At 53.3% G+C, this 25,066-nt stretch overlaps 7 protein-coding genes across 7 annotated transcripts; 3 read left to right on the top strand and 4 right to left on the bottom strand.

Annotated features, from left to right (window-relative positions):
• Positions 1-1,123: 1,123 nt before the first annotated feature.
• PG985_000778 (uncharacterized protein) lies at positions 1,124-3,980 on the bottom strand (the record flags this gene model as incomplete). Its single annotated transcript, XM_066820547.1, has 3 exons — positions 1,124-2,829; positions 2,886-3,777; positions 3,834-3,980. 3 exons carry the CDS (start codon positions 3,978-3,980, stop codon positions 1,124-1,126), a joined length of 2,745 nt encoding a protein of 914 aa, XP_066691426.1.
• Positions 3,981-5,247: 1,267 nt separating this feature from the next.
• PG985_000777 (uncharacterized protein) lies at positions 5,248-8,069 on the bottom strand (the record flags this gene model as incomplete). Its single annotated transcript, XM_066820546.1, has 2 exons — positions 5,248-6,987; positions 7,050-8,069. The coding sequence occupies 2 exons, from the start codon at positions 8,067-8,069 to the stop codon at positions 5,248-5,250; spliced, it is 2,760 nt and encodes a 919-aa protein (XP_066691425.1).
• A 3,466-nt stretch (positions 8,070-11,535) lies between these two features.
• PG985_000776 (uncharacterized protein) lies at positions 11,536-12,400 on the bottom strand (the record flags this gene model as incomplete). Its single annotated transcript, XM_066820545.1, has 2 exons — positions 11,536-12,193; positions 12,264-12,400. 2 exons carry the CDS (start codon positions 12,398-12,400, stop codon positions 11,536-11,538), a joined length of 795 nt encoding a protein of 264 aa, XP_066691424.1.
• A 3,219-nt stretch (positions 12,401-15,619) lies between these two features.
• PG985_000775 (SH3 domain-containing protein) lies at positions 15,620-17,242 on the top strand (the record flags this gene model as incomplete). Its single annotated transcript, XM_066820544.1, has 1 exon — positions 15,620-17,242. One exon carries the CDS (start codon positions 15,620-15,622, stop codon positions 17,240-17,242), a length of 1,623 nt encoding a protein of 540 aa, XP_066691423.1.
• Positions 17,243-18,603: 1,361 nt separating this feature from the next.
• PG985_000774 (MFS transporter) lies at positions 18,604-20,139 on the top strand (the record flags this gene model as incomplete). The annotated part of the gene is made up of 1 exon (XM_066820543.1): positions 18,604-20,139. The coding sequence occupies one exon, from the start codon at positions 18,604-18,606 to the stop codon at positions 20,137-20,139; it is 1,536 nt and encodes a 511-aa protein (XP_066691422.1).
• A 533-nt stretch (positions 20,140-20,672) lies between these two features.
• PG985_000773 (uncharacterized protein) lies at positions 20,673-21,444 on the top strand (the record flags this gene model as incomplete). Its single annotated transcript, XM_066820542.1, has 2 exons — positions 20,673-20,801; positions 20,971-21,444. 2 exons carry the CDS (start codon positions 20,673-20,675, stop codon positions 21,442-21,444), a joined length of 603 nt encoding a protein of 200 aa, XP_066691421.1.
• A 375-nt stretch (positions 21,445-21,819) lies between these two features.
• On the bottom strand, positions 21,820-23,799 carry PG985_000772 (heterokaryon incompatibility protein; the record flags this gene model as incomplete). The annotated part of the gene is made up of 1 exon (XM_066820541.1): positions 21,820-23,799. One exon carries the CDS (start codon positions 23,797-23,799, stop codon positions 21,820-21,822), a length of 1,980 nt encoding a protein of 659 aa, XP_066691420.1.
• Positions 23,800-25,066: the final 1,267 nt, after the last annotated feature.

Raw genomic sequence — 25,066 nt, 5'->3', positions numbered from 1 at the left:
GGAAAGGAAAGGAAAGTGTCAAAAAAAGGAACGCCTCTGGAGAATCGTGTCGAATGGGAGAGCTGGCCGCACCTTCTCCTGCCATCTCTGAGCATCGAACCTGTTACCTCAAGTCCTCTCCAGGAGACCAGGAGGCCTTTTTACCAACTGCACCACAGAGACCACGGCCAGATGGCATGTAGTGAGGGGGACAACCGGCCGGATTTTCCTTGAGGAAACTGTTTGCTGTCTAGCTATTTATGGCTGCCAATCTTGGGAGGCTGGTTCTTCAAGTTGAATGTGATTGTAATAGGATAATGCGGTCTTGCCTGAATTGTTCACCTCGTCATCACCTACCCCCTTCCTACTTGACCGTTGCTTACCTCCTTCGTACTTTATGTGACACCCCCCATGATGATATTGCTAGCTATCACATCTACACCGCACTTTCTTATTTGGATTCTCTTGTCTTGCATACCATCGAAGGCGTTGCGGCTGTACAGTAAACAGTTGCGTTCCCTTCATGTGAAATTGGTTAGTCAAGAGTCTTGTTGAAGTCCCTACTGCTACCAATTTCTACCTGACTCCTGGCATCACCAATGAGGGCTGCCTAACACTAACAACGAATGAAACACCTATGCCTCTCGTGATGTTGCCATGAGCCAAAGCATGTCATGGCCCCCATTAGGCCCTCGTCTTCAGATCCCAGAACATCTCTGTGTACCACGCCGTGGACTGACCAGCCGCACATTCTTCACAGCCCACAGCTTCGCAAGATGGAGACCTCCAGGCACACCACCAAGTTCCCAGCCGGGATCACCTTCGGAACCTTCACGCGTTGACCCCCATTGGCCAGCGAGCTACCAGAGCCCACGCACGGGCACCCGGACTACACATCCTGCGGGTTACGCTTCCAGAAGATGTTGTCCTCAATCTCAACCATGGAACAAGGAGGAAATGGTGGCAAGCTTGGGTGTGGTAGCCGACGCTCGACCCCCTAAACAGACACGTATCAATCTTGACGCGGACCGGACTGATATTAATCACGAGTGAACATCAGTCCCAACGAACGCAAACATTACTTTTTGAAAATTCTTTGGTATATATCTACATGGTCTTTGCAAAATTCCAATCCTCCGCGGCCTTACTCATAATCGCCCTCTCCCAAATAGCGGTCAGGCGTATCGGCATCCCACAACGGCCGCTCTACGAGAGCAACCTCTAACGTTTTCCGCGCTTGGCCATTGGCCACCGACGTAACGGCAAGTCCGTTGGCTTCTTCCTCGTCTTCCGGGCCGCTGAGGGGTACGATACCCATGATGGGACGGTACTTCAACGTATGCCAGAACCCTATACTTTGGCCACTCTGTCCTGCTTTCTGTCGCTGGCGCTCGGCCTTTCGCTTCAGAGCCAGTTCGCCGCGAGGCTCGGAATCAGAATCGTCTTCGTCGCTGTCTTCGCCGGGTTGGCTCTGCTCATCCGTATCCATGGGATCGGTCACGCGCCGCTCAAGACTGAGTGCTTCGCTCTTGCCATTGGTGAAGTGTTCCACTTTGGTTGGACCGGCAGCTCCTCTCTTCATCTTGTTGCCGGCACCGGTGTCTGGCCCGCGCTTCCTCTTCTTGGACTGATCCAACTGATTATCTTGCAGCAGCACGAGAGCCGCCGACTCGTCAGAGGTCTCTTCTGCAACATCTTGGGAGAGATCTAGCATGGCAACGAACGTGTTTCCGTACATCCATATGCGATCGCCTGACCAAAGCGCACCCTTCACCAGATCGCGTATGTTGCGGAACTCGATAGGCAGTCGATTAGTCGGATTGCGCCGCGACCAAGGAGTGATGCCTCCAATTGTCGGATGCAAGAACAAAATCTGGGGCTTGGCTGTAGCAGCGAATAGGACGTAGTCATCCTGCTCGTCAGTAGACTCCGTCTTTCCGCTCGGGATGCGATCCGAGAAGGATAGCAGGGTTGGTGCATTGCGAAGCTTGGGGAGCAATGCAGCATTGGGGTTTCTTATCCAAGGTATAGGAGTAGAACCAGCTCCAGCAGTCTCATCTCCGCTATCGTCCGATTCGCTTTCGCTCGAGGAACCCTCTTCTTCTGCGTCGCCATTAACTCCGTTCTGCAAAGCAGACTCAGGGTCACGAACGACCCAGGTATCGATGTAGCCGGCCACATCAGCAACAGCCAACATCTTAGCATCAGGCGAGAAAGCGATTTGTGTTACGCTTCTCTCGTACTCTCCTAGCCCACCAAAGGCGATGTGCTTGGGTATGTCGCGCTTCAGGCGGTAGAGTTTGACTGCCTTGTGCGCAATAACAGGCATGTCATCGGATTCGACCCCCTTGCTGATGCGCAAGAGGGATACCCTGTTGCACTCTTGCACAACACATATCCATTGGTTGTCTGGTGAGATCTTGACGCGTTCGGCACCGAGCGCCGCGACGCTGAGAGGCACATCGATCTTTGCAATCTTAAGCTCGTCCCTCATAGGATCGGGGATAGCCGTGAGATGGAATGCCTTGATATCCGACGAAGTTGAGACCACAAGCAGCGATCCATCATTGCTAATGGAAGCAGAAGTTATGTTAGCTTCCCCTTTAATGAGGATACGAGCAAGTAGCTTGCGGTTCTTTGTGACGTCCGCATCAACCCCAGTCTCGTTGACTATATCCTTGAGAGGTTTTTGTAGACGCCATATGTGCACCTCGCGATCCCACCAGCTGGCCACCAATCGCGCTCGGGGAGCGCTCATCAGGGGTGGTGCCTGAGGGAGATGCGAAAGAGCTCGGTGGTTCTCCATTCCAGCTTCGCGCAGGGGAATTACGACTGGGTTCGCGTCGGGGCCTGTTGAAGAATTAGTTGACAATTCAGGAGTTGTAGAAAAGAAAGTCTTCACAAACCTCCAGAAACAATCACACTGACGCCATCCTGTTCGCTTTCAAAAGACGTCATGGTTTTCACGTCATGGCCGTGGTACCTCCTGTGCCAAATAGTAGCCCATCGCGTGCTAGTGCCGGAGGTTTTCCTGTGCAAGGCTGTTCTCCTATCCATACCACCACTCAACACAGTCGAGCCGTCTGCGCTGACAGCTAATGACAGCACGTCCTGTTTGTGACTTTGTAATCTTTGAGCTTGACTGTAGGTCTTGCCGTCCCAGATGCAGACTTGGCCAGTGGAATCACCCGAGACGATGTCTTCGTTTGGCAGACACTTGACACACCATACAATGATCTCCTTGGCACCTCCAGCAAGGTCTGAGCCTAGGGTCATGCGACGGAGGAGATGACCGGATCGTATGTCGTAAATGCGGATCGAGCTGTCGGAGCAGCCAACGACGACAATGTTGCGCTTCTGGAAGCAGATGCTGACGAATCGGGTCTTCTTCGAGGTCGAGTGGACGAGGACGCGGTCGAATCGCAAGTCGCCGTCCTCGATCGAGTAGAGTACGAGGCTGCCATCGATAGTGCCAGCGACGAGCTTCTGGGGCTTGGGTGCGCTGTTCCCACCCTTCGCGGTCTTAGTGGGCTTAACAAAGTCTTCCGCCGGCTGAACCCCAAGGCACCATATGTCTCCATGCGTACCCGTCGCCTGTTTCTTTGGCCTCCTTTTCTCCAAATCCCATTCGGTGACAGTGCTTGTGTAGCCGATGCTGAACAGCCGGAGTCTTCCCTGGATGCGCCGTCCGTCGGAGAGTGATCGATCGGGTTCCGTTACCCACACCAAGCCGTCGATGCTACGATCTTTGCCGCCGTGGAGAATGCTTTCCTGGTGCCATTGTCCGCCCAAGGGGTTCTTTCCTCACTTGTCAGCTCATGTTGATCAGCACGCGACTGGGAAACAAAGCTTACCCAAATCTCAATGTCACCGTTGGCTCGTCCGATCGCGAGGCGGACTAGGTTGGGATTTCTCTTGCCGGTTAACTGGGAACAAGAGAACGCGACGGCATTGATTGCGCTTGTCGGGTAAGGCACGAAGCGGCAACGGTGAATATCCATCGTGAGATTGCTTCCTCAGTCGGGACCCAGCGTGGTGTTTGTAGAAAACGAGAGAAAGCTGTCTCCTAGTCCGAGGAGCATGCAAAACCTCCAGGCGAGTTTCTCGTCTCGAACTTTTTCCCTAGCGGCTTGCACCTGCAGCCAGCAACCTGCCCAAACTTAGAAATTTTTAGGCTATGGCCTGTGCTTATCTTATCACTCCCATCGATAATGCTCAATGCCCCACAACGTGGACTGACCCCTGATGACCACTGACCCCACTAAGCTCAGAGGCCGCTTTCTTTCAATACTCCAGTCACTACTGTACGCATAGTGGAACTTTTGGGGGGGTTTGTAAAGTGTAATTCTGGAGGGATGTTGCATTTGCTGTAGTATTCTGAGCTGCAACAACGGTTGGGTGCTCATCATCGTGAGAGAATGACTGACTTGATAAGTAATCCACCTATTCATGAGGCCATGTCACGACCCATGTACAGATACGACTGGACGAGCCCAAGAAACTGACATTCAAGACTAGCGCTTCCGAAATATATACAGCTGAAACCCATGCCTCCTATCGTACAAGTGCAAACGTGACATCATCCAATCTTGACGTTCACATAACCAATTGAAAAACAATGTTTGCTTGGTTTGGCCCGTCTGTAGCGTCATTCCAGTCCACTCGGCGTAAAACTATACGACTTGATCCTTCATTCAACGATGAACCCCGAAAGAGACCAGATCAACAACGACCGCGAAGGCAGCCAGTACATAAGCGTGGTCAGTCTGCCGTGGGTGGAGTAATAGCCGCGAGAGCCTACCATAGGGCTGATATTGCTTCCTCCAATCCATCAGTTGCCCACGCTCACAGAAACATAAACCGAGCAAACCGCAACTTGGGACTCCATCCATCTAATTTATAAACAATGAAATAATCTGCCCCCTCCAAGCTTGAACCACGTAGCTTGAAGACCCAACTCACCGTAGCCTACCCAGCGCAGCATGGAAAGGCTGTCTAGGTGGAACGGTGGCACTTCCAATAGCATGTGGTCAATATTTGGCAACGGAGACACTCGTATTAATAGTAACCTCGCTGAACCTGGGAGCATGCCGGAAAGACTGCAGACCACCGAACAACACTTTAAAGGTAGGCGTGTATGATGGGAAAGGGGTATCAAGAGCTCGGCAAGTACAAGTGCAATCGAGGTCGAGAAATCAGAAGGCCGTATGCGTCGTCAAATTATGTAACATGCCAATAGCAATAAAAACGTGAAGAGGGATGTTTCTCTCAAGAGAAATCATCCGCGGAAGGTGACATGGTTAAGCGGTTGACACTTTGCGCCAGCTCTTTCAACTCGCGCGCAATCTCAAAGGCTATAGGAGGCAGGGTCTGAGTCCACATGCGCCATTGGTTGTCCTGGGCGCCAAGACCCCGAGATGCCAGGTCTTGTCCATGCTCGCCGGCTTCGAGGAGGCGTTGCCGGCAAGCCGCAAGACGGTCAAGCATGTCATTGCCAATGCCAATGGTTTGGATCTCAGCCATGACTCTTTCGACAACGTCGGCAATGGCGTCGATTTGATCGTTGATTTCCCCAATAGATGCGTCACTGCGGACAGAGCTGACTAAACCTTGGATGGTCTGGACAAGAACCGCCGTCTGGTCCTCAACGTAAAACTTCAAGTCTTCAGCACGATTGTCCGGCTGTCCCCTGTTAGCCCCCATATTCGCCATTCCGTTCGGCCCGTTGGGACCACCGTTACGCGAAGATTGGTTGTACGGGTTGACCGACTCGCGAGGAGAGCTGACTGGGCTGTATGCCGAGGATTGCATACTATCGCGGGGCCCGAGGCCATTGAACCGTGGGGGCGGATCAAGTGGCGATTGGATAGCTTGCGGCGAAGCCTGCTTAGGATAGTCATCCTGCTGTGTTGACCGGTTGGAGAAGAAGGCTGTTGAATCAACGGGTGTGACGGTGCCATCATCATCATCTTCCAGCTCACCAGCGGGCGTAGCTCGGATCTTGACTGTTCGCAACAGTTCGACAATAGCAGCCACCAGATGCGATGCAGCAGCGTCGAGAAGTGAGACGGGCGAAATACCAGCAGCGGCCGCAAAGTTCTTGGAGGCCGTAATCAAGTTGTTGGCGGTAGCTGAAACTCTGCTCTTTAGCCGTTGCTGTTGCTGATGTAGATCCTGATCATTGGGCGCCGACTCATCGATATCCTTAGTAATCCGTCGAACGCTGACAACGACCGCTTTCATAGAGTCGATCACCTTGTCCGGAACGTCGGTTCGCGCCTTCTGCAGCAGTTCATCGATAGCGATCTGAAACCTAGTGACGTGAACATCCTTGACAAGGCCATTCTCTTGAGTGAATCCCTTCTCGCGGATGTATTTGCCGGCATCTTGGTCAATGGTAAGGCCGAGGGAGGAGGCCCTCATGTTGCGTAACTGAGTCTTGGTGCGAGCATAACGGTTACGCCATTCGCGCACTTCGTTCTCGAGGGATTCCACCACCTTCTCCAACTCTGTTTGCCGCTCCCACGCAGGGCCATGTTGTTGAGAAAGCATCTTCATCTCCCGGAGGAACTGTTGCGCTTCACGTCGGACTTCTTCGGTCACTTGCTGTTGCTCTTCCAATGCCATCCGCAGGTCCTGGTTCTCCCTTCGCAGTTCTTCATCAGCGGAGCCGCCCGGGGCTGCCATACTCCGACTGCTTTGGCTTGCTTCCTCCAATTCTTGTTGCAACCTCCGCATCTCCGAACTGTGCTGCGCATCCATTCGCGTCAAGTCCTCTTGCAAGCTTGCACTGAAGTCTTTGGCCTCAGCCAGTTGGTTCTCCAGGTCGGCTTGCATGTCAGTCCACTGTTTCCTCTCCATGTTGTCGGATGACGCTTTGGACCGCTCGCCGTCAAGAACACGCGCCAGCTCGTCATCTTTCATTTTCAGTTGATCCTCTAAGCCATCGAGCCTCGCCTGTAGATCCCGTGCCTGGGCCTGAGACTCTTCAAGCAGCCTCTTGTCATTCTGGAAGTCAAGATCAGTATTGTGAGTTCCACGAAGTAATTGATGGGCCTGGTGGAACTTACCTCAGACATGCCTCCACTCATACCCGTAGCCTCACTCCTCTTACTTTCGCGACCATTGCTGGCCGCTTCCAACCCAAATGCCTCGCTATCTTCAGCATCGTCAGCACCGTCGTCGTCTTCTTCGACCATGGTACTCTTATTGGGCACTATAGTGTTGCTTTGGAATTGTTTCTGCTGCGGCCTATCGTAGTTGTTAGGAGGGATTCCAGGCGAAGGCGGGATACCGTAGTCATTGACGCGAGGGGCTCCGGAGCGAATGGAGCTGGTATCCGAGGGCCGTCGCATACCCCGAGGCATGCCGTTCATACTGCTGACAGGAGTGCCTGATCGGCTGGAGGGACCTCGCGACGAAGATCTGGGGCTGCCCATGCCGAACTCCGGGGTGGAAAAATGCGGGAAACGCCGCTCAAGTTCGCAGAAAACATCAGTAGCCAAGTCGCGAAACCGGGGGGGTCCCAGTGTCGATAATTTCTGACGTGCTTGATTTCGTTTGGGATGGAAGGTATCTTCCGGCTGCAGGAAGGGCGGCACTTGCGGCCCAGGAGCTCTTCGGTTCAAGGCCTGTCGCCTGAGCAGCTCGTCGTACACGTCGGTGGATAGCTCGAGAAACTGGACTGCGGAAAGACGCAAGAGCTTATCGCGGGCTCGGTTGGGCGGGGGGTTTGCGCGACCATCTTTCGAGGTCGACTGTAGGAACTTCTTCAAGGCTACATAGTGTCCACTGAGAACAGGTTCGTTGTTCTCGTCCTTCATGCTGCGCCCGCTCTCACTCCTTGCATACATGCCAGTGCTGGAACGAGCGATGGACGGTGGCGGAGAAGGGCCGCCAACGCTCCTGGGGCCGCCAGGCCCTGGGCCGGGGAAGCCATTCATACTTCCTTTGCGTCCACCTGAGTCGGGTGGTGAGATCAGTCCGCGGTTGTTCGGGTCGTATCTGTCGGGGTTGTTGTATTTGGTGATGCCTGACCATTCGCTGCCGCCTACTGAGACAGGTGACAGCGGCGCATTTCGAGTATTCATGGTAGAGATATTATGGCCACTAGTTCATGCGAATCAATCAATGGATTTGGGTCTGCACGTGCCGCAGCGCCGGGTCGCGAGAACAAAGAGGCTCCGAACCCCCAGCAAGCTGCACGTTGGTGTATGCGCCACTAAACGTCTCGCAGTTTCCCGATTTTAGACCTGAACTAACGTCAGGAATAAAGCCTTTCTTGTTTATGCACCGTTGATACTTCTTTCCAGTACCCCTGGATCCTCGGGTCGTCGTTCGATGGACCGGTATTGACTCCGGTTATATTAGGTGTTGGACGGTGCTGTTTCCTTGAGTTGTCGTTGCTCGGGTGGCTGGTGCTAACTGCACACTCGGACTTGGTGTACTTGGTACGGGGCAAGTGCTGCCTCCCAATTTCCTCCAAGACGGTCGGGCTCCTCCAAGATACATATGTATATGAACGAGCTGGGCCACGGTCGATTCAGTCACCTGTCAAAGTGTCGCACAGGAGCACGGTCTTGAGTTCGGTTTGCGGGGGACAGCGCCGGGTCCGAGTCAATTGAGTTTATGTCGTGTCAGATGCTGTATCAAGAAGAACGTAAAGTGCCTTCGTTCGAGGATACAACAGCCAGCGGCAATGGCGATGGGACGAAATAGCGACGCAATGTTTGATATTCAACTCTCGATCGGGCGGGTTCGTTTGCCGTGAGGGCCTCTTTCTTCTGCTGACTTGATGGCGCTGCGTATATTTCTTGTCGGCACTTGTGTAATCGACTCTCTCTCTCGATGTCCGGTACCGCGAACAGCGCTCGGAAATAGCGACGGGGCGGTAAGGGGCGCTGGGGGAAAGCGTAGCTAGCAGGCAGCAGGGGCCTATCCGGTGCGTGTGGTGCAACGACTATGAAAAGAGAGAGCGGTGAATATATAAAATATACACACACACTCTGCCTTTCTCGTTGGTTGAGTTGATGGCCCTGGGGAAACTGTGGAACAATCAATAAGGTTTCTGAACAGAAGACGGCGAGCCTGGAGCATAAGACAGGAACGTGATGGGGAGCCACAGGCCACACACCACAGGCACAAACACTCCCCCGAGAGACCGAGCGGCTGCAGGTCGCTGGAGTTCCCAAGTCTCAGAATGTTCTGCTGTGGATGCGGGTGGGTTCTGGTTCAATTGGGCTGGTCTGGTAGTGATACTTCCAACCAAGGCAGGGCCTTTTAGACCGATGAAACCAACCACAACCAGGCAACTTGCAAGGGGAGGAGAGCAAAAGACCAGGGGGGTTCGGGTGCTGGTTCGGGGGGAACCCACGCACTAACGAACTTGGATAATGGGAGGATGCACCCGATTCGATTCTATCAGCCTAACCTAATCGCTAAAAGCCTGCCTAGAGCCCCTGCCACCTACTGCTGGCCTGTCTGCCTGTCTTCCGTAATTCCCTATCGAATTGTTCGAATTGACAGTTACCTGCTTTCTACTCACCCCAGCCCGTCGCCCGTCGCCCGTAGCGAGCGGCTAGTAGCACATTACCTAGTCTAGACTCAAGGGATCTACGGGCGGGCTGCAGCAATGATTGAGTTATCCCTTTTCCACTCTCTCCCATCGAAATTTGACAATTGACTTGAGCCGACGTCTCGATTGAAAGATTGAAACAGGCGTGGTGGTGATTCTGCAGTACGGCTCATTATATGACGACGTTCATAGCAAAGCCAAGGTTCGACACCTAGCACACATGACATCGTTCATTGAAACCAGAAACCACCCTCTCAGACCTTCACAGGTCTTGTCCAGCTGTCCGGTGGAGTGGGATGGGTTAAGATTATCCATCATCAGCCGCCCTGTCTGGCTTGTCATGCAATTGCGGCTGCTGCCATTGACAGAATGCTATGCAGGTACATGGTCCACCCCCTACTTTGGCATCTTGGTCTGTAAGCGGTGGCTAGGCCGGGCTACCTTACAGTAGTAAAGTAGGCACAACACGGAAGTCGGATGGTCCCAGCCCCTTTGCCATTTTCTTCAGCAGTGATCGCTCCCTGCCTTCCACATGATGGGCATCGCGTCCAACGGGATCGGCGTGCTGATTTCCCTTTGCAACTACCTAATAGTGTTCAGCCGACGTACTACTACTGCCAAATGCTAGAGTACGCACTACGATACGATATTTGTATCCCATTCCCGTCACTTTATCATTTGCCTAATTCATTGTGCCGTCTAGGGAAGAGACACCACCGCAAGACATCTGAGAACAATCATTGCACAGCCCTGTCTCCTATCTCATCTCAGACCACAGTCATGATCTAACCCATTCCACCTTGAAGCAATTTCGAAATTTCCCACCCCTGTCCACCGATGAGCTTGGGGGTGTATGGGAACTTCCCCCTGAGGCGCAGGCATTTCTGGAGGTTAGATTCGATGGGTTATGCGCTACCTGCTGTGCTAAGGTGCTTTCTGTCTCTAGCGTGACCGCCACGCTTCAATGGCTCAAGCCGGACTGGCTGGGGTGGACGCCGACTGTCCAGGTGCTCTTTGGCGCGCGCCAACGGCATCCAAGAAAGAAGCGTGGCAATTGGTTTAAATCAGGATAGAATGCGATATTCATCGGGAAGCCGTTCGGCGGAGCAGTTTCGAAATGACGTGACGCGTATCGAATCCACATGACAATCCTATCGTCTTCCGCGCATCGGATTTCGCTGGGTTGGAAAGGTACCACCAACCTTTTCCTGTTGTGCGGCTACATATGTACGGATACATACAAACATTCTGGCCGTCTGCACAAAAAACCGGCGGGAAATTGTTCGTCGAAGAGCTATTTACAGTAGAAGCATCATTATCATTAGCCAATATGCACCGCGCTGCATGTTCCAAGTTCCCGTCTGCCATATGGCTGGATGAAATCGATTCCGAAAGCATAATTGTGTCAAGTTATGTGGCCTGTCTGGGGTAAAAATATTGATTGGCTCCTGACCCATGTCTGCCAGAGCGAATCTTGAGCGTGGATATTGCCGACTTACAAGTGCAACCTACGAACTGACATTCACCAATAACGCGATTGGAATAGCATGATCATCTATGACGTGACAAGAAGGGGGTATGCCTGATCGATGAACCGGCATCGATATTGTGTTTTGATTCTTTCTGCGAGACGCTCGGAATACCCGAAGCATTGACTGCGGTGCGTTTCGCTGCCAGACGGGTAGGGGTTGGATGGTGTTTGAGCCTCATGTTTCCGGGCTACTGCATCGCGAGTCATATTCGGAACTTGAGATGGATGAATCTATGGTGGTTGGCTTCTTCCATTTTCGTAGGATAAATGGACTTGAGTTGCAATGTAACGCAACCGTACAACACGGCATCTAGTTTGTGTCACGATGTATGAACTTTCAAGTTTCTTGATCGGTGAATCAGGTTTCTATATGGGTTTTGGGGTATCATCTTGTGAACTCAAGGCTCGGTATGCTTGATGTGTGAAAGGCAGAAAGACCTTGGTTTCGTGATCAAAACCAAGCTAATGTCCACGTTGCCGGCAGATTGGGCCATCTCTCCTGCCACTCACCAATAATGTCAGGTACTCTCTCGTCGAAAGATGCCCGGCCCGCCGCGCTTCCAGTATCAAACGACATGGCGCCGACGGCCTCGCGTTCCTCTTGGGCAGCTTTGTTCAAGGAGTTCGCGAGGTCAAGGATGCCTTTGCCTCCAATCGAGGCTTCTTCATGATTATCCTTAATGTCAACATTGATGACATGGACGGGTTTGTTCAGCGGGGTACCACGGTTATGCAAGTCGTCAATCACAGCATCCCAGCAGCGCTCCTCGCAAGTGAACACGATATCAGCTACGCCTCCTTCAATGCCTTCACTGCCGCGGTCTGTGGCATGCTCAAGGCGGGGGATACCGATCTGCCAGTCTTGCCAGCGTTCAGGGCCCCATTTGACTCCTCTATTCCTATCAATCATCTTGAGAAGGCCATTGCGTGTATAGAGGTCCTCGTCCTTCTCCTTCAGCTCCTTCCACATGCTATCATACGATGTCTTATTGAACTGATAGACATTGGGCTGGGTGATGCTTGGGCCGGGCAGTCTAACGAGAGAACCAGTTCCGAAGGAGATGACCGGGTAGTTGGCTTTTGAGAGCTGAAGATGCGCCTCCATGGACCTTTGGCAAGAAAAGAGTGAGTGAGCGTCGTGACAGACAGGCAGGCATCGTCACGAGTCTTCTGGCTTACCGATTCTGATTACTTGCACACACGGTGCAGAATTTCAGCTTATAGCCGGATGAGCCTACCCCCTCAACGCCATTTTGAGCAGTTGGCTGCGATGCGGGCACTGTTGCATCAATAGATGTACCATTGATGGCGTCCATCGTGTCAGACTTTTAAGTGGTCGTGTTTGTAGGGAGCTGGCAAGATAGAATAGTCTGTACTTTTGATAAAGTGTCAGTTACAAGAACACCATCGGCTTGCAAGATTATGGAGAATGGGGTAATCCTCGGGAGATTCAGAAAAGTTGCGTAATTAAATAAATGTATCAACATGGATATTTAGACAGCTCCAATAAAATAATTCATCATTCAGAGGGAAGGGTAAAGTTTCAGGGCGTGCTTGATTGTAGACGAACCAGACATACCTTGGCTAAGAACGGATTCGTTATTATTATGTTCGGTTAGAAATTGCAGTGACGAGAACTTCCTCAACCTGGTACGGAAGGGACAAAGATAGTTGCGAAGCCGACCGCGACTAATAACATCACGTTGAGAAGAGGCAGAGACGGCCCGTGACGGGAAGCTGGCCTCAGCTTACGGTCTGAAACATGCGGAAACAGGCATGTGCTGATCTGGACAGCATTCGCGTGGGCCTGCGATCGCGTCGGAAATGTTGACAGGAGGAAGAAAACGTCAAGGCAATTTCTGAATGGGGGAAAACTTGTGGTTGAAATAGCCAAGCTGATTGTGTCAATGTGGGGTAGCTCGGATAGCGATAAGTTCTGGCTCGGTACTGCCAAAGAGCCTCAAAAGTGATAAGTCGCTTCCTCTCTCTCTCCCTCTCTCGGCAAGCCCTGACGATAACGGATCGCTGGGTACATATCTTGTATCGAGGAGTGTTTTATCCACTCCCATCAATAGTAAAGCGAATCGAAACACAATCTTGCGTGACACAAAGCACATGATCACGATAGTCGCGCATGTCTTGTCAATATATGTAGGTTGCAATTGATTCACTCTTATATGCTCTCAGCCAAGTTATTCATGGTGGCGTACACAAGAACCACATTGAACAACGATTACTTCATATCAGGTAGGTACACAGTAGCATCAGTCTCCCCTTTAAAAGCAGGCCAACCCGTGGGGATAATATCTTGTCTCGTATGTTAGACATACTAGATGCATGCTCAAGCTCCAGACTACGAAATTACCTATTAATTAGTACAGCAATCCGGCCATGGACACACGTGGTACTATATCCTCGGAGTCTAGCGCATCTGTGATCCTGCAATGGGATCGCAAAGCCATATAGTCACCTTCAATATGATTCTCTCCAGATGCCAACATGTATGAATGTTTCGTTCGAGTCCACTTGCACAGCCGATTTACGGTGAAAGATCATAACGACTATTGGAGCACGATGAACAGCTGCTGGTTGCCGCTATCTCCCCTTTAGATCCATATAATCTGCAAGGACATGGGCGGTTAGCTACATATACCTTGTAGCATGAGGATCACAAGGTCACGGGTATTGAATGTTGTTCGGAGTTCACTATACAGGCCTACATATTGAGGGGCAGGGTTGGATCTGCTCGGCGGCGGGCCCGATAGCCACATAGAATCCGAGAACAAGACATCGAGGCGGACGAGCCGCGACAAACAACATCAAGTCTGTTAACACTCAAGTCATGAGACATGTCTACTGCTACTGTACTAAATCAACTTTCGCTTCGCGATAGCCGTAAACATACATGCAAATGTGTATGCTAATTTGATATTCATCCATACGTTGGCTTGGCAATTTGGGGATCCTCGACACTGACTTGGAAACAAAGAACAAATCAAATTTCGGGGACCTGAACCCATTATGTCGGGCCACCAGAATGTGCAATCCAGGCATCCCAGCCTTTCTTCTCATAACCACTAAGTTATAATGTAACAACAAGAAAACCGCTTTCACGATCTAATGGTCTTTCTTCGCAAAAAGTAAAAACAAAACGTAGAGGGCTTGATTGCTAGGAAATCCAACATCCGACCAGCCCATCATCATTCGAAGCCATCGTTGTCGACAAGCCAAAAGCTGCCGCCGCCGCCTCCCCCCCCCTTGACGGTTCCTCCAGACCCCTCTTGTCCCCCGAGAGCGCCGACCAGTAGAATCAAGCCTCACGCGCTTAGTAGCACCAACTAGAACTGCGCGGACGCAGCAACTAGCCACTCACAACGATTCCCAGGAAAACCTAACCTGACCTGATCTCGGCCCAGGCCTTAGGTTGTGGTTAGGTCTTTTTGGGGGTGGTTTGTCTAGGCCGACCTAAGATAGGCTGAGAGCGAGACACCACCACACACACACACTCACTGCCGTGGTAAAGATCGAGCAGGTGAGTTAAAGAGAGGCAGAGACAGAAGACAGCCCAGCCCCAGCCCACCAACACTCAGAGACACAGGCAGACAGACAGTCAGTCAGTCAGTCACCTCTACTTGACCACACCTTCAACCCGACTCGCCCTCGCCCGTCAAAAGTTAGACGCCCAATCCAATTCTCTCGTCGATTCCCCATCGCTGGCCCGTCGCTTATTATTTTCTCGGGTAGCAGACCACCTGCATCTGTCGTCGTAGCTTGCTACCTTACCTGGTTTCCCACACCACACACACTTCACTTCTGTATCCCTTCACGTTCCCTCACCTCCAAATACGGGTCCCCCGTGCCCGCGCTGAAGAAGCTCTATTTATTGTCTCTATCTCGGAAAGCATTTACTCATCCTGGTGGAGTAGACACAACCGTAGGCGGTTTGGCCAACTGGACCGAACGATCGAGCTCTAACCTACCTGCGAACCCTCCCTCAATCCACTTTGTGAACGAACCCTCGTCGGCCGGCCATTGCTGTCGCCAAACACCGGCGGCGCTATTTCTGGAAACACTGGTACGGGCCGACCGCAATCCCACCCCTCTATCTTCTCGAACCCGGCCAGGCGCATTCCATTTCTGCGAATTCGTTTACCTTTCTCTTCCCAAGCGCCCCGTTACCTCTCATCCAGCTCGCTCGCTTTGGGCACAGGATTCCAGGCAGAGTCACCAAGAAACACCGCCCCGTTGCACCTGCCTTGCTGCACGCCGCTATTTTCGCCAATTTTAACCCCATATTATAATTCATTCGGCGCTTCCTCTTCGATTCCTCTTCGACTGCCGCTCTGAGATCGCATGCATTGCGCCTAACAGCTTGCTGGACAAGTCTGTTCACGGCGGTAACAGCGTGCCCCGTCTTGTGGCACCCACGCAGCTGCTGCAACTGGGCATCTTGCCACTGTCTTAACGATTTTTCGTATACGCTTCTAAGGGTACGCTGGACCAAAGGGCTCTTTCCTCTGACAATGACTGCAATCATGTCCCCCAGCTCATCACCGGCTCCGTCGCCTCCTGCAGTTTCTTCTCCTTCGGCCAACTCGAACCACCCATCGCTTCCGCCATTGATTACATCGCCGACAAGCAGCCGAGCCAGCGCAATACCGCCCCCAATGTCGCACGCCTCAAAGAACCGGCTGTCCCAGTATTCGGTCGGCTCGGTCCCGTCGCGTTCGCGACCACCTTCCTACCTCTTCCCGATCTTCCACTCCAGTCTTACATATACCATTGTTCGAGATTTCGCATATCCTGCCATACATCCTATGCATTATGGACCTCCGCCAGAAGGATCGAGGCCGGCATCTGGTATGACTACGCCGGCAAGTGAAACACGCCGTCTGTCAGACCCCCCAACGAGCTGGGAGTGGTCTACAGATGGGCTGGGGAAAGGTGAGAGGCTAGCACCAATCCACTTTGGCGACGGCCCTCCATGGAGCGAGGATGAAGACCTTCAGAGTCCCGTTGTCAGTTCCCGCCATAAGAAACACAAGTCGTCATCGGCATCGCTAGGACATCATAAATCTCGTTCCGCGCAAGAGCACGGCTCGTCCTCGATGATGAATCCGGATAATTATGATCGGCAGCGGGGCTATTACGCTGGAAATACAGGCGACGGGGGTGAGCGCTACTACGTTAGCCAAGGAGGCGAGGCCAACGGGCCTGGTGGAGAGTACGTGACGTATCCGTCGGAACAGCTGCGGCAATCGATGCAAGCTCTGTATCAAGCGCAGGAGCAGAAGCCGCGCCACTACACGGAGCACGAGGCCGACTACAAGTCCGAATCCGATGTCTCCAGCACAGCCTCTTCGCCTGGCTTCCGCCCTTATGACGAGTCGCGCTACTCGCGAGATTACCAATTCACCATAACGTCGCCAGATGAGGAGATGCACGGCAAGGCAGTGGCTCTGTTTGATTTTGAGCGGGAGAACGAAAACGAGCTTCCCCTCGTCGAGGGCCAAATTATATGGGTTTCATACAGGCATGGCCAAGGCTGGCTTGTTGCTGAAGACCCCAAGACACAGGAGAGCGGTCTTGTCCCCGAAGAATATGTGCGCCTCTTGCGAGACATCGAGGGCGGCATGAATAGCCTTACTGGAGACTTGGGGGTTGCAGTAGGCACACCAAATGACACAGGAACCCCAACGCAAGCTGAACACTGCGATCCGTCCGCCGCCGCTACTGTCGCCGCTGCCGGCAACAGTAGCAGCAGCAGTAACAACGGCAGCGGCCACACGCCGTCACAAAGCACTTCAAGCACCAATGGGTACCATCAACCTGTGGTTTCGACTTTTTCTACATCGAGCAAGGATCTGGACCCATATCCTCCCCATCTGTTGGGCTCTCAAGCTGGGCAGCCGCCTCCTCAGGTTGTCCATTACCACGGCCAGCGCGGAGGCAGCCAGGCAAACACACCGACTGCCCAGTCTTCATTTGACTCGGGCATGGGCAGGCGCGGCAGCCAGGATACGATCGGGCGTAGTGACTCTTCGTCCAGGAAGTCCCAGCCCCTGGAAACACTACCAGACAAGAAACTTACGTCACCTGTCGAGGAAACGAGCTCGGAAATGGATCAAGAACAAGACAACGAGTCAACAGAGCGATGACTAGAGAGATCGACAGTATAATCTATCATGGAAGAGATCTATGATAATATTCAGAGCCGCTACTATAGGTGCACTCACTGCTTCCAATGTAGCGAAGCATTAGGCGCATCTGGTCGAGCTTATCCACTGTCTCGCAGGTGACCCATCCTGCCACTCCGGCCCGAGCGAATGGGCCATGCTGGTGCCTTCGCGATTGGTGTAGATTAGCGTCCGCGTGCCCTCATCCGAGCGAGTCCATGCATACAAGCTTGTCCAACACGTTGATCGTCTCTTCAATGCAAGGGGTTGCTGTTTAGAGGCGGTGACACCCCGCCAAGGGTGGTGCGGTGGCCAAACGGTGGTGGAAAACACAGGCAGTGTTTTGTAGGGAGATGTGGTAGAATGAAGCAACAAGCCAGCAGGGTTCGGCACCGAGACTTGGAGAAGATGGATACGGGGAACTCTGCTGGGACTCTGCATGGACAGGTGTGGAAGAAAGAGAAGTTCGTAAATACAAACTTAATCCCAATATCTGGCAGCTCGTCTAATATCCTCAATGTCAAGTTGGAGTCTGCCGGGACAGGGCGTCTAATGCTATTCTTGGGTACATGGCATGTGTGTGTTTGGTACGCTCGGCATTGGACCGGAGACGAGGGGCGGAGGCGGAGGCGGAGGCAAAAGGCGAGCCTACTCCAGGCTTGTGGTTGCTGAGCTAGGGGCGTTTTTTTTCTTCTTCTTTTTTCTTCTTTTTCTCTCTCATCCCCTCTTTCCCCCTCATACAATACCATTATTTGATACCCCTACACTGGCCAGCGAACCCTTTCGCAAATCACGGAGCAAAGAATCTCCAGGCGGCTCCACCATGCGTACCAAATGCGGGAAGTAACCCTAGCTTCCGCTTACTCTATCTCTGCACGTCTACCAATAGCGAGGAGCAATCAGGCCACTCCAGATTACACCACCATTACCCATCCACGATCCTGGTCCTCCCATGCTGTGACCGGTGCGTTTGTCAGCTAGCTCGGGTCGGGATGTACCTTCGCATCTTGGGACACATATATAGCGGAAGTTAGCTGAGTCACGCAACGGATGGTTACGATAGCTTTGGGCAGCTGAAAGAAAGAGTTTCCCGTATATGCGGCGCTGCTGATGTTGCCGTTTGGGGTGATGATCAACAAATAGCCTATCTCGATATTGACCAGCATCTGCAAGTCGATAAGTCATTGATTGGCCCTGGCAGCTGAACTACTTCGCGCAAGACGCGCCCACCAACGGCGAGGTCTACAGACGTATTGCGGCTACTCTTTGTCTTCTCATCTCTGAAAAGTGCTGTTGCCAGTTTGCTGCAATCAGTTGTTTCCTTGGTTTTAGACTGAGTCATGATGGCGACTTCATGCAGTGCCGCTGGTGCCGAGGCGCCCACGATAACCAAGGGTACGAGTCCCACTCAGAGCACACGCTCCGTCCAGAAGCCTCGGCCTGAGTCCGAAGTCCAGCAGTCGGAGACGGACGAAAACGATGATGACCTTGGTTCGACGACGACGGCCACCACCAAAGAGGAGGCCGCGCTGGAGCGGCGTCTTCGCCTCAAGATCGACATGCGCCTCTGCACCATCGCCGGCATCTTGTGCTCGCTGAACCTGCTGGACTCGGGCGTCATCTCGTCGGCGTCGGTCACGTCGATGCTCGAGGACCTGGACCTGACGGGGAACCGCTACAGCGTGTCCATCTTCATCTTCACCATCGCGTCCATTGCCTTCCAGTTGCCGTCGACCATCGCCGTGCGCACCATCGGGCCCCGGCCCTGGTTTGCCCTCATCACCTTTGCCTTCGGCCTCATCACCCTGTGCACCGCCTTCGTCCAGACCTGGCGGCAGATGATCGCCCTGCGCGTCCTGCTGGGCATGGCCATGAGCGGCGTGTACCCGGGCCTGACCTACCTGATCTCGACGTGGTACCGCCGGAACGAGCAACAGACGCGCTACGCCTTCCTGCAGTCGGGCGAGGTCATCGTGTTGGCGACGGGCAGCATCGTCAACTTCGCCGTCAACAAGAACCTGGGCGGCCGCGCGGGCCTGGCGGGCTGGCGCTGGATGTTCCTGGTGCAGGGGCTCATCTCATGCGTGCTGGGCGTCGCCACCTACTTCTGGATCGTCGACTTCCCCGAGAACGCGCACCGGTCCCTCTGGTTCCTGAGCGCCGACGAGCAGGCGCTGGCCGTGCGCCGCATCCAGGACGACCGCCGCGACGTCGAGGCCGACCCCTTTGAGTGGCGCAAGGTCCTGCGCCACGCCGCCGACCCCAAGGTCTACGGCTTCGCCGCCCTCTTCTTCCTGCTCAACCTCGTCTCGACCTCGCTGTCCTACTTCCTGCCCATCATCCTGCAGAGCGGCATGGGCTTCTCCGAGGACGCGGCCATCCTGCTGAGCGCGCCGCCCTACTACTACAGCGTCATCCCCGTGCTGCTGTCGTCCGTCGTCGCGGACCGCCTGCGCCTGCGCGGGCCCGTCATCGTCTTCAACTGCGCGTGCCTCGTCGCCGGGTTCGGCATGCTGGGCTTCGCCCGCCAGGTCACCGTCCGCTACATCGGCACCTACCTGGCCACGGGCGCCTACATCTCCAACTGGGCCGCCCTGTCGTCCTACCAGGCCAACAACATCGCGGGCCAGTGGAAGCGCGTCTTCACCGCCGCCGCCGTCACGGCCTGCAACGGCGCCGGCGGCATCGCCGGCAGCTTCATCGTGCGCCAGACCGAGGCCCCGCGCTACATGACGGCCGTCTGGGTCTCCATAGGTTCCCACATCGTCATCATGGCCCTCGTCGGCGTCTTCTCGCTCTACTTTTACCGGGCCAACTCGCTACAGAAAAGGGGCCGGGTCGTGCTGGAGGGGACGGAGGGGTTCAGGTACACGTATTGAGGGGACGTGGATTTCGAAGGGCGAGGGTCGTGAAGAAACTCAAAAGGAACCATTTCTGGATGATGATGATGATGATGCACGATACCATTAGACATATTCAACGATAATCATGGATTCAAATACCGTATAAGCTTCTATTGGTTACCTCAACTATCTGAAATTTTGTTCCCTAGTCTTTTGCTATCCTAATAGATAAGTTAAAATGCAAGGCAACCATCTCCTCGGTTTGCCTGAGCAACTTGCACGTCGTTGCTAAGGCCAAGCAGGTTCCCCAGTCTACAATTGTCTGAGGCACCTAGGCTACAGGATGCTGCACGGGAGTGATTTATAATGCCGTAAAAATCCTCAGAGGTTCACTCCTTCCATCCACTTTCATCAACCACGACTCTCAAGGGGGAGTCATCATCACACCCAATCCACATTTCTCGCTCGACCTTGAACGACAACACCATCAGCGACAGCAATCTGCCCAGCGATAGCTGCGAGGTTGCTAACAGTAAAGTGGCCTGTAATCAGCGTCGAGGCTGGCCAACATGTCGAGCGTCAACCAGGATACTCGGTATAACATCACACGTGCAAGCCTCCGAAGCTTCCGAAGCTTCCGAAACACCTCGGCGTTCAACTACTTCCCCAAGCTACCTCCCGAACTTCGCCAAAAGATTGTAAGTAACCCGAAACCCGCAACAATGGCCATATCGGTGTACAGCTGCTTCGTCCTCGACAATCGGAGCAAATATATGCCTAGGGGACACGATCATACCAGTTCTAAATAACTTTCCTACCCAAGTACATAGCCAAACTCGAGTAATTTCTGACGACTATCTTTTGCAGTGGGACTCCATTCTCCTCGACGAACAGCTCACCCCGGCATGCGAGTTTGTTCCTTCTTCAACTCTATTTGACTCGATCATTCGTTTCAAGACCCGTCGCCAACCGAATCCCCTGCTGTTCGTCAACAGAGAGAGCAGAGCACGTACCCTAGGCATCTTCAGCGTCGAGGTGCCTATATACCGTGGCTCAAACGAAGCATACCTTCAGTTTATCGCAACCGCGATTGCAGGTTTCTCAAGAGGGGGCTCAATAAGCACGATCTCCCCTCCGTTCCTGGACAAGCACGAAATGGCCCGTCGAGGCACGGTACACCTCAGTCCTGTACTTGACCAAACGGTCGTCGGGTGGAAAGTACTTTGTATGGAGGCGTTGTTTGCGTATCGCTCGGGCCCCAAATGCAAGGGGCAGGCAGCTGATGAGGGAGCCATGGCTCCTTGTTACAATCTTTGGTTATTTGGTGTTGGCCAGCATTGACATCGATTCGCTTGAACCCCAGACCACGGCATCAGCTGGGCCCATTCTCCGCAAAATCTTATCAAATGGCAAGGGCGAAGCGTCGGGGCGTATTGCGACATGACGTTAGAAGGGGCGCACATAGTGGCGTGAGTATAGGACTGGCGGCTGATATGGATCTGCTTGTCTGCTTGCTTCCGCAATTGAGCATAAGCAACAAATCGACCTAGAGTTGGTACATGTGCCAACCGGCTAGTAACAAGTAGCAGATCGTCCTGGAGCATCGCTATGATGAATTGACAATATTGTATCCTGACATCAGCTCCCTCATACTACCAGTCGTCGTTCGATCATTGATCTGAAAAGATAGATATTCTCGCCAAAGGCTGACGGCAACTAGCAAATCACGATTCGCTCGGCAGTGGCGTCCCAGCTCGCCTCTTCAGCCAGCTCTCCGTCCATGATGCCCTCAACATAACAGTCGCCAACCATCGTATAGCGTAGCCCCTGACTCTGATCCTGGTCGTCGTTCGCCGGCCGAAGAATGAACGGGACTCTTCCACCCGCCAGTATCCAGACCTCGTCACCAGGCCGGGGCTCGTAGCCCAGACCCATGTGCATGTCACCGGTCACGAAGAAGCTCTGGAACTGCATCGCCACGAAGAAGGACTTCCGAATGCTGGCGAAATCCGGATGCGAGGCCGCCATCACCGACCGCTTGGAGGGGTCCTTCTCGCCCAGCCACACGCTGAAGATATTCCGGCAAATCCAGTCGCGGGCGCTGACTCGTCGGTTGGTCTCGCCCACGACGGTGTCGCGGAGCGTGAGGCGCCACAGGGCCGCGTTGAGTCGGTCAGCGGAACGAGACGGAGGCGTGACCGCGGCCGCCGTTCTGACCAGGTCACGGCACCGCCGTATGTCGTCGTAGTCTATGTTATCCTGGAATGGTGGTAGAGCCGCCTCGACTTTCATCAACCTCTTGCCGCTGGTCTGCAGTTCGGTGCCGCTGAAGGAACAGTCGAGACTTTTGGCAGAGGCTGCGTTGAACAGCCCAGCACATGTGATCCTTTTTGAAATATTCTGAAAGAACAGGAGGGCACATTTTCGATCTTCTGGTATGAAATCTGGGATCCAGCTCGGTAGATCCGATCGGCGCGCTCTGGGGCCTACGAGCGCCATGAGGTCCTTTTCTGATTCGATCAAGTACTGCATACAGCGTGCGAATGTTTGTGATGTTGTGAGCGTGTAGTCGGGCTTCAGCAAATTCTGCTCGCCGAGCGAAACTTCGGGCAGTAGGCCGAGAACGCCATACACCTTATCTCTTGGATCAGTGGCATTCTTGGTCCGCAGCAGCCATAGCAGTTCTCTGAGCATGGTTCCTGGGTTCCTCTTGTTGTTGCCCCGGGCTCCTGATAGGTGCATCATGCGAACGGCACTGGATCCCCAGAGCGCAAGACGTTTCTGCGCAATGTCATCCCACAGCTCTGATGTCATCCGCCAGGTGACATTCTCGTGGCAACAAGAACGGGGCGGTAGATGGGTCGCATAGCTCCTGTAGAAATTGCTGGCTAGGCTTGCCGGCACCATAACGTTGCCGACGACGAATTGTGCGTCGCGAGCCAGAGCAAATTCCTGCTGCACCCATAGCCTTGTCCACCATGGCATCTGAAAGAGCTTTATCAGAGACCTCCAGGACATCTCGTATCCTGGCACAAGTCTGTAGCGCAGATCTGCGCCTACATGGAATATTGACTTGTGGCACCAGTGCTCGTCGATCGAGAGCAGATATAACATTGCAAAGGCGGACAGCGCGTCGTCTTCCGATGATGATTTAGCCAGCACATCTGCATTCTCGATGAGCCAGGAGAACGGGTTTGCATCTTCTAGCGAGAAAGCACGAGGAGGGTGTCCCGCCTGGCTGGGCTCTGGAGATGCTTCGCCTGCCGAGCTGTGCGCCGGTGAGATGGAGTCCCCCAGCCAGATCAATACCTCGCGAGCTTTCGAATACACCTGTCTCATCAACGTGACCTGGGCCGCTCGTTCTTTTAGATCATTTTGGTTGATGCAGAGAGCGTCAATCCACATGACACGAGCAGATTGTGCCTGACGCAGATGACGGAGGGCGGCATACAGATTGACAGTCACCGAGTGCGGTCTCCCACAGAGCTTGAGGCCCCTGACGCCCGTCTCGGAGGGCGTTTCCCATGTGTACGAAAGCGCCTGGAAGTTGCTCTCGTCGATCTGTAGAGAGAATACGTCCAGCTCCAACTCTAGGGGCGCTGTGGGGCACGCGCTAGGGAGAATGCGCAACAGCCGAATCTCGTCCTTAGGAGAGTCCAAGGGTTTGTAAACGTCGGTCAAAGACGAAGTCGGCATGTTGAATATCTCCAAACTTAAGGGTGATCAGGCGCATTATACTGGGCTTGCGGTTTATGGCGGGTGGGATCAAGTCCATGACATTTATTAGGTTCGCTACGTTGGGAATACTGACGGGATGTGCCGATGCACATGCAGTGGCCAATCAAAACAATTGCTCATATTTGACTAACATCGTCAACTCTACGTCTCAGCCCCTCCTCATCCTGCCATGGTCTTCATTCATGACCTCACTGGCAAATACCACCGAACGGATGAAAGTTATCCAACTCTACGTCAGCGATAGAATCTGTCTGCCTATACTGTGGCATCGGGTGCATTCATGATACCTATACTTTGGCTGGAATGTGGGCGGTTGTCTCGATCGCAAGCGGCTAATCCAGGCTGGCAGCTGGGGTTCCAATCCCCTGGTTAGCGTCCAAATTGCTGGAAGCAATTGGCAATTGGTAGCATGCAACAGTTGTCCAACAGAAAACACACACGGTACTGCATGTACATAGCAATACTGACAGAGTCACACATGCTGGAAGCTACCTAACCACCCATTTACCTCGACGCTACATGTATCTAATGACTTTCTTCAGTGATGCCTACTTTACCTACTTGAGGCAGCGTAGCAAGTACCAATACGCACCTACTTCACTATGGATTACATTGATATCAATTTGACGGAAAGTAACATCTCCAAGTTGTTTGATTGATGAAGAGTGACATCACCTCTTTCTAGAAAAGTCGCGTGCCTTAAGGAGAGACTGAATGGCAACTTCTTTCCTTTACAACATTGGGGCTTTCTTCCCCATTTGCGCCGACCCGACGCATCCCGCAATGGCAGGTTCGAATGTCCCATTTCTGCTTGAATGTCGAGACTATTCCAATGTTGCGGTGGCCGGGTGGTAGGGAGCAAGCGTGTACCGCCAGGAGTTCTTTCCACAGTCACCAATATTGCTGCCTGTCTGGTGTAAGTCTGGCAATCGGTAGGCCCGACCTCAAGTTCATGCGACCTCGAGAAGAAGGAATACCCAAGAAAGGGCTGCATCACATGTCAACACAGACGATTGCTACAAATGTCTGTAATACCAGCAAGTACGACTCCCATGGCGGGGGCTTGCGAAGTTCGTCTTCTTGAGCTGGCTTGGGCAGCGTACAAGAGATTCTGTTCCGTCAACAACATCTCCCCAAATCTTCCATCTCTCACAACACTTTTTGCTCCGCTCGTCAGCCGTATCCCATATTGGACATCTTATACCCTCTATTCGTGTTCCAGTCA

Source organism: Apiospora marii (assembly GCF_038362585.1).
Source record: "Apiospora marii strain CBS 49790 chromosome Unknown utg000001l_segment0_segment0, whole genome shotgun sequence".
NCBI lineage: Eukaryota > Fungi > Ascomycota > Sordariomycetes > Amphisphaeriales > Apiosporaceae > Apiospora > Apiospora marii.
The sequence above is the reverse complement of the archived record's forward strand: the minus strand, read 5'-3'. Positions and strand labels throughout refer to the sequence as shown.